This window comes from Myxocyprinus asiaticus, chromosome 38, assembly GCF_019703515.2.
Source record: "Myxocyprinus asiaticus isolate MX2 ecotype Aquarium Trade chromosome 38, UBuf_Myxa_2, whole genome shotgun sequence".
In the NCBI taxonomy this organism is placed as follows: domain Eukaryota; kingdom Metazoa; phylum Chordata; class Actinopteri; order Cypriniformes; family Catostomidae; genus Myxocyprinus; species Myxocyprinus asiaticus.
In genome coordinates, this window is record NC_059381.1 from 21,851,275 (window position 1) to 21,870,112 (window position 18,838).

The window sequence follows — 18,838 nt, forward strand, 5'->3', positions numbered from 1 at the left end:
TTTGAAGAGCTGGCCATTTAAATCTCTTATCACCTAGCCAGAACTTTGACTACACTACAAAAGCACTTGTCCATATTGCAGCTTATTTTGGCCAAGAAGTGCCTACTTTGACAGGGAGAGCAGTTCGACTGACATGTAGGTTTGGGACTGCTGCCGTTCTCACGTATTGATAATCTGAAGATTTTCACGATAATTAACGATATATAATGGGCTGCTCGTTGCACAGTAGTCTCAATACAACTTTGGCAAAGTGTGAATGGCAGGGTTAATTGAAGTGGGTTGCGCGCCGGACGTGTCAGGCAGACGACATGGCCAATCTAAAATTCAAAAAAATTATTTTCTATGAAGGTATGTACACGCACACCGTGGGCTCGCCGTCTCCAGACGCAGGTATTAATTCTGCAGTGCCATGGAGCTCAGCTCGCGTAGTTTTCCATAAAATTTGACCCAAACGATTATCAAAAGGAAATCGATTATTTACTCTAATCATTACTGGATGATATATTGTGTTGAAGTGTCTTTCATAGAGCCTACACAATGTATTTTCAGTTATAAGTATGTATTTTTGTGGTCTGACAGCTTGAATGAAAGACCTATTCAAGGCTACAAACAGAGAAATTTTAAAATAAGTGTCACCATTTCTAATCGTTCAGTTTGCAAAGTTACACCAGTTTCATAGACTAACCTGCAAACTAATTGTAAAGGAGTTTGTTGTGGGGGAAAGGAGGAAACAGGAAACGTGGGACTTCAACTCAAAAGGTAGGTGATGAATTTGAGACAACACTCAAAAATAGTTTTTCAACTTTCACTTGAAGCGTGACCCTCTCTCATTGTCTCCATGGTTTCTCATATCGCTCTCCCCATTGCTTACGGCAATCAGAAACAGGTGTTAGACATTATAGCACTCAGGTGTGTGCACCCTTACCATTTTCTCTCTCTCCGGACAAACGCTCGACCACGCCCCTGCCACCACATTAATCGGTCACTTTTTTAAATTCTTGAAATACAAAAACCTTTGTTACTTTGGACTGCCTTCAGCTCGTAATGTGTGTGATTAGTGCTTTGTCCATGCCGTGACTGGCTTCAGTAAATGTTATATCACCCCCTTATTGTCTCCCAAAGCTATTACATTAGACTACATTGAATGGAATGCAACTTGCAGTGAATTGAAAGCACATAAGTTAGGCTTCTAATTTAAATGTCAGATGATGTTAAGATATTGATGCCTCAACAATGTTATCAATAAGATAACATGCTGATTAATAATCGATATATCAATATCCCTACTGACATGTAAAGCAGTTTTGCACAGTTTGTTTTGATTTTACTTACTGTTTAGGGATGGGTTTGTTTGAGATACTTTTATATTACAATAATTCTTGTGGAAAAAAAAATCATGTAAATAATGCCGCAGAAGTCTCAGCAAACAATTGTACAGAAACATAGTGGAAAATGTATAGAGACCAGTGTTGGTTAAGTTACTCAAATTTATCCACTACAAATTACTAGTTTACAAATTTATTTTTATTAAAATTAGAATACAGTTGTAGAATTGTAAAATAAAATGAATTATTTCATAATTGGATGACACCCAATCAGATTAAAGCTTACTATATTGAGAAACTGTTGTCTGGTTCTGTGTACAATATGCACCAAACTGTCAGTAATTGGACTGTGGATGGTCCGTGGACGTGCTGCCTGAGGCTGAGATTATCAACCTCTTAACCCATTCATTTCTAAAAAATAGTTAGAAATGCATGTCTTTTGTTTCTTCTCTTTTCTCTCCATAGACAAACATCCCCTTCCTCCAGAATGTTTTGAGTAATAATCAGTTCCTGAATGGGACAGTAGACACTCAGTTCATTGACGAGAATCCAGATCTCTTCAATCTCAAACCGGTGCAGAACAGAGCCCAGAAACTGCTTCACTACCTGGGTAACACTTTATTGAATGAATAATTCGATACATGGTTCTTTGTAAACCATTTTCACACAACTAACTTCAGTTTTCTAAGTCATTTTTTGCAATTATGTTTCACCAAAATTCAGTCAGCTGTCCAAGAAGACATACCACATGTCTAATTCATCACATTTACTATTGGAATGTTCCACTAAGTTCTAACTATATATATATAATATATATATACACACACACACACACACCTTACAAACTACTTACTGTAAAATCCTTTGCTTACAGTGTTTTTGTGCTAATGGTCTTTAAAATGAATGGCATTTTTTTTTATTATTATTTTTTTTTTATGTAATCCAATAGCATTCATACATTTGTGTGTGCCTAAAATGTCCAAATATTTTTGGGGCTGTACTGTATATAATAATAGTTCACATTTACATATATTTGTGCAGTTAGTTTTAGAAACATCAGATTTGATTAACGGTGAGCAACTATGCTCTGTTTGTAATTTTGTTCAGATGTAGCCAGTGCCACTTATGATTTGAGTACATATCTTTAAGATCTTCACTTTTCACTGTCAGTGATTTTTATCAGTAGTCTTATACCACGTTTACAGATCAGGTTATGCCAAAAGCCAAAACCCTTTAAAATGATGTGGGATGCACAGAATCCAGCCTATTTGACCCATCCACTCAGCAGAGGTGGATCCAAAGCTCTCTTGACTATTTGTGTGTGATGGTGTGTGTGCTCTTCATTCAGGGCATGTTATGGTGAACGGCCCAACTACTCCGATACCTGTCAAGGCTAAGCCTTCCTCCATCGATCCGGTCATCCCACCAGTTCCTCTCGGTAAGCCACATACACACTCATTTACCTTATCTCAAACATTGACACACTGTCAGTTTCTCACACTTACCAGCTCAGTATAAGCTTCCGTTACACTTGGTTGCTGTGAGATTTCATTGATTCACTGCTACTGTTGAGGTGTAACTAACTAAAAGTAGAGACTTCTAAATTCATTACATTTTTCCTTAGTGTGGCAGTAGCTAAACTGTTTTCAAAACAGAGTAGCTTTTACAGTAACAAGTTTATTTTTCCATTGTTGAGCAGTGAAGCATCACAAAATGCTGCATTACTGTTTGTGCACTCAGCTTTTGACTTGCAGGCTTGAAGACATTTCTCTACATACATTTTGTGTGGGGTTCAAATTTGGTGAACATTGTTCAATAGCAAGTTGCTTGGGTTTTGTAGTAGCTTGGGAAGATACAACTACAAAGTAGCTTTCCCAACACTATGCACTGCAGAATGATGTAGGTAAGATTTCTACCCACCTAGAAAGAAGGCATGAGATATGCTTATTTCACACACATTCATCCTTTCTCCCCTTCAGCCTTTCACAAGGTTACCCCTGACTATTTTATGAATATAGAGAGGAAGACAATATTAAGGTGTGTGTTTATAAAGTAATCACACAGCCCCCTTTACCTCCACCACTGTTTGCCTTCACTCTTTACCTTCACCCTGCTTTGATTCGTTTAAGAGCACATGTGCGAAGAGCAGAAAAATCAATTGCCTAGCACTGAAAAACCACTCTATTCCATCTGAGTAATGTGTCTATTAAGATGTGTGTTGGGTTTTTGTCTGTATCTGAATAATAGGGAAGATAATTATTTATTTATTTATTTTTTATTTTTTGTGATAATGTCTATATTATTAATTGTGTGTGTGTGTTTGTTTGTTTGTTTGTTTGTGCACTCTGCAGGTGAGCCACCAGTGGGTTTCAGAGATGTGTTACTTAGAGAGGGTCCAGATGGTTTTGCAAAGGCGGTGCGTGCCCACCAGGGTCTGCTGCTTATGGACACCACATTCAGAGATGCCCACCAGTCCCTCTTGGCCACGCGCGTACGCACTCACGACCTCAAGCGCATTGCGCCGTTTGTGGCTCACAGCTTCAGCAATCTCTTCAGCGTGGAAAACTGGGGAGGTGTGGTACTAGTTCAATACTACTGTTTGCTTTCCCTTTTTCTCTCTCTCTCTCCTTCCCTCCCTCCTTATTGCCTTTCACTTGCATTCTTGCAGCTAGACCCAGACTACTATTCTCCTGTTTGACTAACATTTTCTCTCATTCCCTCAACTTAAAATGGATAGTTGACAATTGGACATTGAACTTTTATTTGTACTGTATAAGGGAAGTGTATGTTTCTAGATACTGTAACTAGTCACCATTTCTTGTAAAGGAATAGTTCACCATAAAAAAGTACATTCTGTCATAATTTACTCACACTCATGTCTATCTAAACTTGTATGATTTTCTTTTTTTTTTTATGTGGAACACAAAAAGGAAAATTTTAATAAATATCCTGGTCCGTCTATTCAATACAGTGGCAGTTGACTCACTTCACAGCTTAAAAAAGCTATCAAAAGTATCGTTAAAGAAGTCCATGCATCTCATGCATCATAATCCAAGTCTTCTGAAGGCATACGGTTTTGGTGAGAAGAAAACTGAACTGACAAATGAATTTTTAAAAGAACAAATGTTCTGTGTAATCACTCAATTAATATGACGTCATTAAAATTTAATTAACAATAATTGTTATACAATTTGAAAAATGCTGCTTGAAGTGGTTTTAGTGAGTTTACTGAGTGTAGCATTTCACAACACAAGACATTTTAAACTGTGCAGCCATTTAATAGTTTTAAAGCTAATTAGCATTTGACCTTCAAATTCCTTTATGTAATTTGTAATATCTACATAAATTCAAAACACTAATGGAAACAACTGTTGGAATCAACAAAAGAAGAATAAAATAGCACCGTTTGAGAAGCAAAAACAGCATCTTACAGACAGAGCCTTTCTACCAAGGTGAGCCTACAAGCTTAGCAAAAAAAAAAAATATATAAAGCAGCGGTCACATAGACATTCTATGGGCATTACACTGGCGAGGAGACAAGGACTTTTTTTAAATTTATTTTTTAGAATCTATGTCTATAGAGGAGACGCTTCAGTGTGCTGAATAAACTGCTTTTTTGAGGAACCGGCTCATCACTTAATTAATTAACTGCCTGTCTGCTAATCTTCAACATGTTTTACACTAAACAGTCCTTTTGTAGTGAACTATGTGCTGAATTTACTACAATAAAATTGCAAACAGTTTACGTCTCTCCCCATTCATTTGTATGCTATCCGCAAATACAGATAGTATCTGTAACATGCTAGTTGACCATTACGCTCTCTCCAATGTTAAAAACACAGAGGTTGTTATCTCGGTGTAGAAGACCTCTCTAACAGACTTGTCTTGGACTTGGGTCCCAAAATTGAATTCAGTAGGTGTGCTGGAAATTTGAAAGTCTTAATATCAGTAGGTTTAGAGGCAATGTTAAATTAGCTGCTATATTTTAAGACAGTAGATCCATATGATATAATGTCAGATGCTTTTTTTTTTTTTTTTTTTTTAATCATTATTAATTTATTGATTCTTATTTGCTATTCAACACTGGGGGCAAACTAATAAAACACTACAATAAAGCTTATTCCATATTCTGCTTAACACTGCATGATGAAATTGAGAAATGGAGAAAGTTCATTAATCAAATAAAACACATAATTTCAAAAATTGCTACTATCTTTTTAATAAAGGCATAGTGAAAACATGTCACGTCAACTTCCAATATATTGAGTGGTGAAATTCCCATTAAAACCTTGCAGCTGCCTTCCATAGCAAAAGAATCCAAAAGATTATCTCATAATTCCACATTAAATGAAATTTCAATGATATGTTGCATTGAATTTACAGCAACGGTCTTGCTTGTGTGTTGAGTTTTTTGGAATCAAATTATGGAATTATGATTCTAATAGGAAAGTGCCCTGCATGCTTCATTGGAATTTCCTCTGGATATTCTGATTGATTTTTTTTGTCATCTCTCATCATGACTTTTTCCTCTCTTCAACAGGCGCTACATTTGATGTGGCAATGCGTTTCCTATGTGAGTGCCCTTGGAAGAGGCTGCAGGAGTTGAGGGCTCTGATGCCAAACATACCTTTCCAGATGCTTCTGAGAGGTGCCAACGCTGTTGGATACACCAACTACCCTGACAATGCAGTCTACAAGTCAGTCATGTGCTGTCTCACTCAAACCTGTTCACAGTCAGAGTGAATGTTATGGTCTGTTTAGGGATGGGAACCATAAGTTATTTAATGATTCTGGTTCCAGTTTCAGTACTTTGAGGAAGCACTTTTAACTACAAGTTGTCAGATGAACAACCAGTCAGTAATTTTGCTGATTTAAGTGTAACACCTCAAGTATGCATACAGTCAGAGTATTTTAGTACGGAATTGTGTCCGCATCAGCGGAAGAATGCAAAACAATCATGGAAATCCAACCATCATGAAAATTATTCATTTATCCATTATTTTGGATAAATGGGTTTCTTGATTCCCCACCCAAAGTCTTTTGCCTGGGTATATTCTTCATTATCTTTATTATTCCCTTTGGTTTTGTCGCTGCCACAATCTCTGGCCCCAAGCACCATTCAGATGGCTTTTAATTCATTCATGAATGTGAAGCTGGGGAGCATTTCTGTTCATTTAATGGCTTTGCTGAGGCAAAACTCATTTTTCAGACCTTCTGTATAATGGCTGCCACCAATATGAACATTTCCATCACCATCAAAAATCTTAGCATAAACTTTAGGCAAATAATTTTAATGGGCCTTGAAATTTTTGCTAAAATAAAGTAAAAGTCCAAAGCTAACATCATCTAACTCCTCAAAGTAAACACAAAGCTCTCTACTTACTGTTACTCAGTACCATATCATCATTTCCTCTGTTTGTTAGGTTCTGTGAGGTGGCTAAAGAAAACGGTATGGACATCTTCCGTGTTTTTGACTCATTGAACTACGTTCCTAACATGCTCTTGGGGATGGAGGCGGCAGGAGCAGCCGGTGGAGTGGTGGAAGCGGCCATCTCATACACTGGAGACGTCTCTGACCCCACAAGACAAAAATACTCCTTAGACTATTATCTTAAACTAGCAGATGAGCTGGTTAAGGCTGGAACACACATTCTTTGTATCAAGGTGTTGATATTTGTTTATTTTATTTATTTTGGTTGTTTTAGCCATTTGTCTGTCTGTTTGGCTGCATTCACACTTAGTCTGCTGGTGTGCACCCGAATTTGAAAAACCGCTTTCACATCAAATTTGATGTCAAATGGTGTGTACCAAAAGCTCTAGTGTGAAAGCTATTCCTGACATTTAATCGTAGAAAACATTCCCTGTGTTAGGTCAGTTAGGATCACTATTTTAAGAATGTGAAATTTCAGAATAATAGTAGAGAAAATTATTTATTTCAGCTTTTATTTCTTTCGTCACATTCCCAGTGGGTCAGAAGTTTACAAACATTTTTGGTATTTGGTAGCATTGCCTTTAAATTGTTTAACTTGGGTCAAACATTTTGGGTAGCCTTCCACAAGCTTCTCACAATAAGTTGCTGGAATTTTGGCACATTTCTCCAGACAGAACTGGTGTAACTGAGTCAGTTTTGTAGGCCTCCTTGCTCGCACACACTTTTTCAGTTCTGCCCACACATTTTCACATTGGATTGAGGTCAGGGCTTTGTGATGGCCACTCCAATACCTTGATTTTGTTGTCCTTAAGCCATTTTGCCACAACTTTGGAGGTATGCTTGGGGTCATTGTCCATTTGGAAGACCCATTTGTGACGAGCTTTAACTTCCTGGCTGATGTCTTGAGATGTTGCTTCAATATATCCACATAATTTTCCTTCCTCATGATGCCATCTATTTTGTGACATGCACCAGTCCCTCCTGCAGCAAAGCACCCCCACAACATGATGCTGCCACCCCCATGCTTCACGGTTTGGATGGTGTTCTTCGGCTTGCAAGCTTCACCCTTTTTCCTCCAAACATAATGATGGTCATTGTGGCCAAACAGTTAAATTTTGTTACATCAGACCAGAGGACATTTCTCCAAAAAGTAAGATCTTTGTCCTCATGTGCACTAGCGAACTGTAGTCTGGCTTTTTTATGGCGGTTTTGGAGCATTGGCTTCTTCCTTGCTGAGCAGCCTTCCTGGTTATGTCAATATAGGACTCGTTTTACTGTGGATATAGATACTTGCTTACCTGTTTCCTCCAGCATCTTCACACGGTCCTTTGCTGTTGTTCTGGTATTGATTTGCACTTTTCTCACCAAACTACGTTCATCTCTAGGAAACAGAATGCGTCTCTTTCCTGAGCGGTATGATGGCTGCGTGGACCCATGGTGTTTATGCTTGCGTACTATTGTTTGTACAGATGAATGTGGTACTTTCAGGTGTTTGGAAATTGCTCCCAAGGATGAACCAGACTTTTTTTCTGAGATTTTGGCTGATTTCGTTTGATTTTCCCATGATGTCAAGCAAAGAGGCAGTGAGTTTGAAGGTAGGCCTTAAAATACATCCACAGGTACACATCCAATTCAGTACACCTCCTATCAGAAGCTAATTGTCTAAAGGCTTGAGATCATTTTCTGGAATTTTCCAAGCTGCTTAAAGGCACAGTTAACTTAGTGTATGTAAACTTCTGACCCACTGGAATTGTGATAGTCAATTAAAAGTGAAACAATCTATCTGTAAACAATTGTTGGAAAAATTACTCTTGTCCTGCACAAAGTAGATGTCCTAAATGCCAAAACTATAGTTTGCTAATATGAAATCTTTGGAGTGGTTAAAAAATTAGTTTTAATGACTTCAACCTAAGTGTATGTAAACCTCTGACTTCAACTGTAAAACACCACTGCATCGCTATCTCTGTGAGGCTCTGTTTGTTACTAATGCACTCTCTCTTTTTTTCCTATGTCTCTCTGCTCTGCAGGACATGGCGGGTCTGCTGAAGCCTGACTCCGGCCGTTTGCTGGTCAGTGCGTTGAGAGACCGCTTCCCTGACATGCCGATCCATGTGCACACTCATGACACCGCAGGGGCCGGAGTGGCCGCCATGCTGGCGTGCGCAGAGGCCGGAGCTGACATTGTGGATGTGGCAGTTGACTCCATGGCGGGAATGACGTCCCAACCCAGCATGGGTGCCATTGTGGCATGTGCCAAAGGCACCAAACTTAATACTGGTGAGGGCTCAAGCACAGAGCACGTGTCCCTACAGATTATTTTACCTAGTGGATTTTCAATGCAACTTACACAATAATATTTTGTTTCTTTAATAATTAAATGAATATTCTGGGTTAAATACAATTTAAGCTCAATCAAGCATTTGTTGCATAATTATTTAGATTTTTTTTGTTGTTGCAAAAATCGAGTTTACAGTGAAGTACTTACAATGGAAGTGAAAGGGGACAATTTTTGGAAGGTTTAAAGACAGAAATGTGAAGCTTTTTTAAAATTTTATAAAAATGCTTACATTAATTCTTCTGTTAAAACGCTTGTATTATTTGAGCTGTAAAGTTGTTTAAATCATTAATTTTAGGGTTTTAGTGTTTACAGAGTGTGCTTCTCTGTAACCCAGATTTTTGCATTTTTCAAAGAAAAGGTGGAAAAAGCCAAAATAAATTTTTGTGGTTATCAACATTATGAAACAAATGCTGTCGATTGAGCTTAACTTAACAGAGGCAAGAAAAAGCATGTGAACCCTTTGGAATTAGTGCACAGCCACACTGACGATATCTTGATAAACTTGGGAATTTCTTTTTCCTTTGGCAAGCGATCCAGGCCCCAAAACACCAAAGCAGCCCCAAACCTTGATGCTCCCTTCACCGTTCTTCATTGTTGGATGATGTTTTCATGTTGGTATGCGGTGCCCTTTTTACACCATACGTATTGCTGTGTGTTCTTCCCAAACAATTCAACCTTAGTTTCATCAGTTCACAAAACATTTTCCCAGCAGCGTTATGGAGTGTCAAGGTGGTCTTTGGCAAACTTAATGCGCAGCTATGTTTTTGTTGTATAGCAGCGGCTTTCTTCCTTCCCACAGCACTCAATCGCCTCCATTTATAGACAATTTGTCTAACTGTGGACAGATCAATATCTAAGGTCTTCAAGATAACTTTGCAACCATTTCCAGCTTTATGCAAAGCAACAATTCTTGATCGTAGGTCTTCTGAAATCTCTTTTTTTGCGAGGTATGGTTCACATCAGCAGATGCTTCTTGTGAATAGCAAGCTCAAAATATTTGAGTGCTTTATATAAGTCAAAGTAGCTCTAACCCACACCACCAATGCTTGTTTCATTAATTGGATACCAGGTTTGTCAACACCTGACTTATTTTATGGAACACTAAAGGAGATGTTAGGCAGAATAGCAGCCTTAGTCACCATTCACTTTCATTGTATGGAAAAAAAATATACAGTGAAAATGAATGGTGACTGAGAGTAAGTCATACGGGTCAGGAACAACATGAGGGTTAAGTATATGATGCCAGAATTTAGATTTTTTGTTAAGGAATAAAAGTTAAGTCAGGATTTGAACCCGGATCCCCTTGCACACTGAATTACAACTATACCAGCAGACTATCATGTCCTACACGTATTCATGAATAGCTGAGTTCTTAGTCTTTTTTTTTTTCTTCCTTTGGTCATTTTCTCACCTAGGGCATAAAGTGTGCCAGGACTGCCATCAGGTGCCCTTTCAAAATAAATAGGTGCATGATGCCCCTGCAAGGGCTGTCAATCAAACGGTGTCTCATTTAATTGAGCAGGACATCCAACAGAGCTGATTAATGGCAGAAGATTTTAATGAAATGTAATGCAATGTACACACAAGCAGTCTAAGAGTGATTAATTGCTTGTTTTGTCTTCTGTTGTTTTCTGTGCAAATGAAATAGTCCCTTGATTTATTTCCACCTCGCTTTGTTCTATGATACAGCCCCATCACTCATATTCCAGGTTATGCGTAAAGATAACACATTGTAAATGTATAACTATTCCACCATGTAAAGCTATTTTAATGTCTTTGTGGATAAGAACAATTACCCCCCACTCTTCAGCACTCACTGCTGCCTAAAATGCTCTTAACTGTATTTAATATTCATACACACTAGTAACTGTTTGTTTAACTGCAGCATGCTCCCACACTTTCGTTTCCTTCATCTTATTTCCACTTCTTCATAATCCAGGGGTGAATGAGGTCATGGAAAGTCAGCTAAAGAAAAGCAAACCGAGCAGGGCAGGAGTGGTAATGAAAGAAATGGAAAAATGATAATACAGCTTGGACAAGTCACAGACAGGGTTGTAAGGAGGAGAATGGAGAGAAAATGACATTGGGCAGAATGAAGTGTTGAGAGAGGGGTCAGAGTGGACAGACATCATTTGGATGTTGGTGGCTGATCTCTTGACCTTTCTCTAATTGTGACATTACTTTGGATGCTGGTGCTTAACCTGGGCTGATGAGTCCTGTGGCATGGTTCCTACTCACAAGTGTGTGTGGGTGCTTGTGTGGCCAGAGACACATGTTTGCAGTGTGGTCACTGCATCCAGTCATGGGTCACTGCGTCATCTACTGCTATATTGCCAGTTCATGAAGATCTACCACATTACAGTACCTCTCAGACACACTGTTATTTATAACATACAGTGGTCTAAAAAAAAAGTACACTTTTAGACTTTCTTTTTTTTTCATTTAACATTTTTATTGATTCATAAACTTAACACAAAGAAAAAACCACAAACATGTATATTATGAATCAGTCACATTTAACATTAAACCCCCTCCCCCCTCACAATCCAGCCTCACCAGCAGAAAGGGGACTTATTAATACATAATTTAGGGTTAAGCCATATGCTCGAGGCAACATTTAAATAAATGTCCGAATTAAACACTGGACACTTTTGTCCATACCGAGTGCAAATGCAAGATAACTGGGTGTAACTTCTCCGCTTAGTTTGATAGAAGGGCTTTGCAGTGGCAAAATGGGGCAAGAACTTCCTGTTCAATACAAAACCAGGGAGGGGCTCTCTCAGGTGGAAGCGACCAAATGTCTGAGACCGAACGCATGATAACAAAATCTTGGGTAGGCCTAGCCCACCTTTGTCAGTCGGCCTATGTAACTTATTGAAATGTATTCTGGGACGCTTACCATTCCAAATGAAGGACTTCGCTATGCTATCAAATTGCTTGAAATAAGAGAGGGGGACATCTACAGGGAGAGATTGTAACAGGTAGTTAAATGTTTGGAATACAATTAATTTTAATAACCTTAACCTTCCCAATCATAGATAAATGTAATGAAGCCCACTTACCCACCTCGCTTGAAAACCTTTTTATTAAGGGATCAAAATTAACTTACAAATTTGCTGGGAATAAAATGCCCAAATACTTAATGCCCTGTTTGGGCCACTGGAAGGCGCCCAGCTGGAAAGCCGTTACTGGGCAGTATACTGTCAGAGCCAAAGCTTTGGATTTAGACCAATTGACTCTGTATCCTGAGAACTTAGAAAAGGAGTTAATAATTCTGTTTAGGCAAGGCATAGATCTAGTGAGGTCAGAGATGAATAATAAAATATCATCTATGTAAAGCATAAGCTTAAACGCCACACCTACCGCCACCAACTCTGGAAAATCATCTTCCCTTCTTATCGCGGCTGCTAATGGTTCCAGGGCAAGACAGAACAATAATGGGGAAAGAGGGCAACCCTGCTGGGTGCCCCTATCCAGAATAAAATAATCTGAAATTAATCCATGTGTTTGTACCGCCGCTACCGGATGTCTATAAAGTAACAATCCATCCAATAAAAGTATTCCCAAAACCGTATATTTCAAAAATCTTAAAGATAATCCCATTCAATAATCAAGTGAGATGGCAGCGACTGGAGTCTGATCATTCGCCACTGACCACATAATATTAATGAGACGCCTAATGTTGACAGAAGAGCTGCGGCCCCGAATAAACCCCACCTGATCTATATGTATAAGAGATGTCATAAATTAATCGGTTAGACAAAATAGTTGACAATATTTTAACGTCTGGCTGGATCAGGGAAATTGGATGGTAACTCTTACACTCGCTTGGATCTTTGTCTTTTTTAAGAATCAGACTGATCCGGGCTTGTGTCATGGTTGGCGGAAGCTTTCCATTCTTTAATGATTCCATATAAACTTCTAACAAAAGTGGAGCCAGCACTGTAGCATAAGATCTAAAAAACTCGGCGGCAAAGCCATCTGGCCCCAGAGCCTTGCCTGTAGGCAAGGCCTTAATTACCTTGCTAAGCTCCTCCTAGGTTATCTCAGAATCGAGAGAATGTTTTTGCTCCGTTGTCAGTTTAGAGAGTTCTAATGGTTCCACAAAATTTCTAATATCCTCATCAGTAGATGAAGACGTGGAACTCTAAAGATCAAGATAGAATTCTTTAAAAGCATTATTAATATCAATGGCTGAGGTAAATATTTTACCACCAGCAGATTTCACTGAGGGAATGATAGAAAAAGACTCTCTCTGCTTTATATATCTAGCCAAAAGCTTCCCTGCTTTGTCCGCCGACTCAAAGTATGACTGTCTTGCTCTGAATAGCCAAAACTCCACCTTCCGCAACAAAATAATATTATATCTGTATTTCAATTGGGTCAATTCTCTGAGGCCATCAGACGACATTCGGCGCTTCAGCTCTGCCTCGGCACTTTTAATATTCCCTTTGGATTTTTTGATGAATGAAGCATACTGTATGATCCAACCCCTAAGAACTGCCTTAAGTGCCTCCCAAGCCACGCCCACAGAGGATACTGAGGACCCAGTTGGTCTCCATATAAACATTGATTTCAGCCTTTAACATTTGTTGGAAATCAGGATTTTGTAAAAGGGATACATTAAAGTGCCAACTATATGATTTCTTTTTCTCCATATGTGGCAACACCTCTAATCTCACCAGGGTGTGATCTGAGACTAAGATGTTTCCAATTGAATAATTAACAACAGATGAAATGAGGTACTTGGATATAAAAAAAAAAAAAAAATCTATTCTTGAATAAATCTTATGGACTGATGAAAAAATTTACAGTATAGTCCCTACCAGATGGCTTCAAAAGTCTCCAAATATCTTTAAGACCTAGATTTTTACACATCTTGTGAAGCGTCAGTGTTGCTCTAGGGGGCTTGCACACTTTTGCTTCACTATGATCAAGTCCATCAAAAGATTAAAGTCTTCTCCCAATATTATATCATGAGGGGTGCCAGCAGCTTACAATATCCCTTCAAGATCTATAAAAAAGCCCTGATCATCAGCGTTAGGTGTGTAAATATTAGCCAAAATCAACCTTTGCCCCTGAATTTCTGCTAAAACAATAATGACTCTTCCTAATTTATCTATAACCTGTTTGAGATATTTGAATTGTAGATGTATATTTATCAGTGTAATGACTCCCCTGCACTTACTTGAGCCAACACTAAAGAAAACATGCCCACCCCATATCTTCCCAATTTTTTCAGCTTCCTATGGGGAAAGATGCATTTCTTGAAGAAACACTATCATATTTCTTATGTTTAAGAAAATAAATAACCTTCCTTTTTATGGGGTGTTCCAACCCATTCACATTCCACGTGGAGAAAGATAATCCACTCATATAAACATTTGACATTTTGACATGATATAAATAATAGATTGTGTGTCAAAAAGCAAAATTATAAAGACCACATTCCCCATTAGTGCAACAATCAAACCCTGAACTTCCCACCGAACCAAACAAACAGAAAAAAGAAAAATGTGCACATTAACCCCACGCATGACATTGCCAACCGGCGTCCATCCTTCTAAACTCAAAAGGTCCGTGTACGCCTACGAGAGCCCCCGCAACAACTTTGCCGTCGGATTGCTCAAGTCCAGTGCTTCTATACAAATTTTGTGAGACAGAATTACATAACAGAAAATAATCTATAAAACAAACTCCAGCCAATAGGCAAAATAAACACGTGTAGATTCTTTCCCAAAACTGTATCAAAGGTGTGTTCCTCCACAAAACAAGCTCCAGCTGCTAGTGTAACCAAAAAAAAAAATCTGTTCAGTTTCCTCGGACAGTCAAACGAACATTCAGTGAGCCGGCTGTTCGTGAGTGCAGCAGATGACTTGATCCTTCCAATGTCCTGCAAAAAATACTACACAAAACAAACTCCAGCCAATAGGAGGCATAAACACAAGGAACATTCAGATTAATCCATAACTGTCCAGAAGGAGTGTTATTCCACAAAACAAACTCCAGCCGCTAGGCAGAACCAACACAAAAAGAAACAAAATGGCACCCAGCTTCCTCAGACAGTCAAGAGTATATTCAGCGAGTCAAGTTCACTCGGGGGCCACATGAGAAACACCAAATGGTTTACTCACCCCATTGTCTCTATGAAAGACAATGTTTGCTGTGGGCATATAAATATTTTACGGCCATCCTTAGTGTCTATTCTCAATTTGGCCGGAAACATCAGTGCAAAAGCGATCTTCCGTCGATGCAAGAGTTTCTTGGAGTGTTACTACACAAAACTAACTCCAGCCGCTAGGCGGAACCAACACAAATAGAAACAAAATGGTGCCCAGCTTCCTCAGACAGTCAAGAGTATATTCAGCGAGTCAAGTTCACTTGGGGACCACATGAGAAACACCAAATGGCTTACTCCAATGTTTTTATGAAGGACATCGCTTGCTGTGGACATGTAAATACTTTGCGGCCATCCTTGGTATCTATTCTCAGTTTGGCCAGAAACATCAGTGCAAAAGCGATCTTCCACTGATGTAAGAGTTTCTTGCATTCCTTGAATCGATCACGTTTCTCTCTTGTCTAATTCACAAAGTCTGGGACCCAGAAAATGTTGTGGTTCTTCCAAGAAAGCTTTCCTTTACTCCTCACCTCGTGCAACACAAGATCTTTATCGGATGATCTCAGAAATTTGGCCAGAATTGATCGGGGCCTGTCTCCCTCAGCGGATCTCCGAGCCGGGACTCTGTGAGCTCGCTCTATTTCCAGCTTATGGCCTGTTATGTCTAGCAGACTCATGAAGAGCTCATCTAGGAGCTTCACCCGGCCTTCCTCATGCTCAGGAATTCCAACAATTCGGACTGTGTTTCGTCGATTACAATTCTCCAAATCCTCCAGTTTTTCCCAAACACGTTCCATATCCACCTTGGTCGCTAGTGGATTAGCAGCTAATTCCCTCCAATGACTCCAGATAATCGATCCGTCTCTCGACGTACGACAGTCTTGTAACCAACTCCGTGAATTTCATCTCCATGGAAGTAATCGATCGACGTATTACAGCAAGATACTCCAAATCTGCAACGACTTTCGTCATCATTGCTGACACATCAATTCATTTCTTTCAGTTCACCATCCCGAACTGAGTCTGGGGCTTTCGGTCTGTTGCTCCGGAGAATCAGCCCAAGCACGTAAGTGTCTTTTAATATCTCCAGAGCCCAAGGATTTTGAAATTATATATTATAATTTTTTTTTTTACATATTGTCTTCCTAGAACAGTTAAGAATCAGGGTGTATCGAATCTCACCGATTTATGACACACATAGTAATACAATTAGCAAAGTGTGCAGTGCTCGCTGCTGCCACGTCCGCTCCTCGCATGGCATCACGTGACTACCCCACACTTTTAGACTCTTAAGTCACACTTACAAATGTCTGGAAATGTCATTGCATTAGATACAAAGTATACAAAAACTAAGTGGCATCTGCAAACAAATGATTCTAGACCTTTTCTCAAAACTAACTTTCTGAACCATTTTTGCAATGACTTTTAACCAGCTGCTCCCAAGGTGAACTTCAGTGAATGTATGAAATCAGTTATCTTAAAGGGGTCATGTTTTCCTTGATCTTTTGACATGTAAGAGGTCATAGTACTATAAAAACATACTGTACGTTTCAGAACTCAAAACTTATTCGTTAGTCCAAAAAAATGCTTTATAGAAACCAATATTCCAAAACGACTCGTTTTCTACTTCCTCGTCTGTATTACATAATAGAGATGAATACATCAGCACAAGTCTGCCTCTGCATAAACAGATCAATGCCTACTTCTTCAGCATCGCCTATTTGGGCTGCCCACAGGTTCGCGGTTAGAGCAGTGATGAGATGAGTGTCGGCACGGCAGGGATAAACACAGGGATTATTGGAGCAATAAGAGGTTCGAGATGCCTGCAAAGTTTACAAAATGTTGTGCAGTGCCAGGTTGTGGAAAAATAGAATCTTTGCATTTGATTCCTAATGATCCTAACATTAGAAAAGAGTGGCTGACGTTTATTTTTAATGAAGTCCCGGATTGCGTCAGTAAGACAGTGTTTGTTTTTCATTTCATTTTACTGTGGATTCTTTTTCAAACAAGACCAAGTTCGACACAGGCCTTGCAGAGAGACTTAAATTAAAAGTTGATGCAGTGCCAGCTATATTGCACCTGACAGTAATGTCTCAACAGACAAGTGTGAGGATCCATGTTAATTGTATTGCTTCATATGCTACAGACTGTTAGATATGTACTGAGTATTTGAATGTTTTCACCAAAATTTCCAAGCTTAATATTAGAACTATTCATGAGAAACTATTCACTGGATTTATGTTTAGTTTTCTTTTGATTTGATCCTAGTGATTTCAGTCAAACATTTGTATTATTGTTAATGCGTGCTTCGTGTATCTTGTCACATCCAGCTTTCAATAATAATTGCCTGTAGCATGTTGTCATTGTTTTACTTGAATTGCTTTCAGATTGCCACAGATGCACCTAAAGAGTATTGATTCATTGTAATGAATAATGTATGAAAGTTTGTCACTACACTGAATATATGATGAACGATGAATATGAATATATGAAGAACGACAGTGCGACAGACACCGGTAAGTTTTATCCTGTATACGTTTACATGTTGCACTGTAAGTATTTCCTTTGACAGTTATAAATGTGCTAGCACCAAGTATTTAAACTTTAGTTGGCCCTGTCATGCGTTACAAAGCATTTGTTAAACATGGAAATGTTTCACCGTTGGAAAATGCCCCAACTATGTAACAAGATAAACACTTATATGAGTGTTTAAATGAGAATAAAAAGTAATACCTATTACACAAATAGACAAGGAATAAATATAAATTAGAGTGATTACTTGCCACGCTGTCACAGACTGCAATATCCGTGGTGTTTGTGGAGGGGGTTCATTTTCTTCAGATTCGGGATCAGACTCTAGCTCAAACATGTATGGCTGAATTCCTCCGGTTGCCATATTTAACCATCCGAACTTTTCAAAACAATTCCACATGTGTAAAGGCTGGGGAATTGACACTTATTTCATATGCAAAGATGTGACCAATCATAACAGTGGGTGTTTACATTGAAGTCTTAAAGGAGACACGACCCAAAAAGTTAGCTTTTTAATCAGAGGGCCAAAAACAGGATAGAAAATGGACAATTATTTCTAAATTATGACTTTTTGATGAAAAATCTTACTAACATTATAAGTGGACCTCAGTGAAAATTTTTTATATATATATAGATATATATAAATGCAATGCATGACACTTTTAAAGTTCACACAGGTGTCCTAGCAGAGTTACCACAGGTGTAGTTCATCACATTGCCTATGGGCATGTTCCACAACCATGTGTCCAAATACTTTTTGTCCTAGTTTTTAACAAAAAATGTATTGCTTTAACAAACTTTTTGTGAGTGTGTATGCTATATTTCTTTCTTAAAATTAAGTAATATAATGCAGAGAAATTTAGACATTTTCATACATTTAAATGACTTAAATGTCTAAATATTTTTTGTGGCCACTGTACAGGCTATGTAAGCCAACAACACCGTTTTATACCCCATGCATGCAAATTAAGCCAACAAACTAATAAAATGCAGAGACTTGAGCAGGGGTAACTTACTTTCCAGAAAGCCTTGGATGTTTTTTCTGAGAAAGTCCACACTTTATGTATAGCTGCAACCCCCCTTGCCTCGAGCTC

The 18,838-nt window shown here is 38.6% G+C and overlaps 1 protein-coding gene across 1 annotated transcript in view; it reads left to right on the forward strand.

The window, feature by feature from the left end:
- The window catches only part of LOC127429062 (pyruvate carboxylase, mitochondrial), a 185,594-nt gene that overhangs the window by 133,438 nt on the left and 33,318 nt on the right, over nucleotides 1-18,838 (forward strand). Inside the window, exons 11-16 of the mRNA XM_051677822.1 lie at nucleotides 1,791-1,935; nucleotides 2,674-2,763; nucleotides 3,677-3,898; nucleotides 5,866-6,022; nucleotides 6,749-6,989; nucleotides 8,784-9,033. Coding sequence (XP_051533782.1) covers nucleotides 1,791-1,935; nucleotides 2,674-2,763; nucleotides 3,677-3,898; nucleotides 5,866-6,022; nucleotides 6,749-6,989; nucleotides 8,784-9,033 — 1,105 coding nt within the window. The remainder of the gene's footprint in view (nucleotides 1-1,790; nucleotides 1,936-2,673; nucleotides 2,764-3,676; nucleotides 3,899-5,865; nucleotides 6,023-6,748; nucleotides 6,990-8,783; nucleotides 9,034-18,838) is intronic.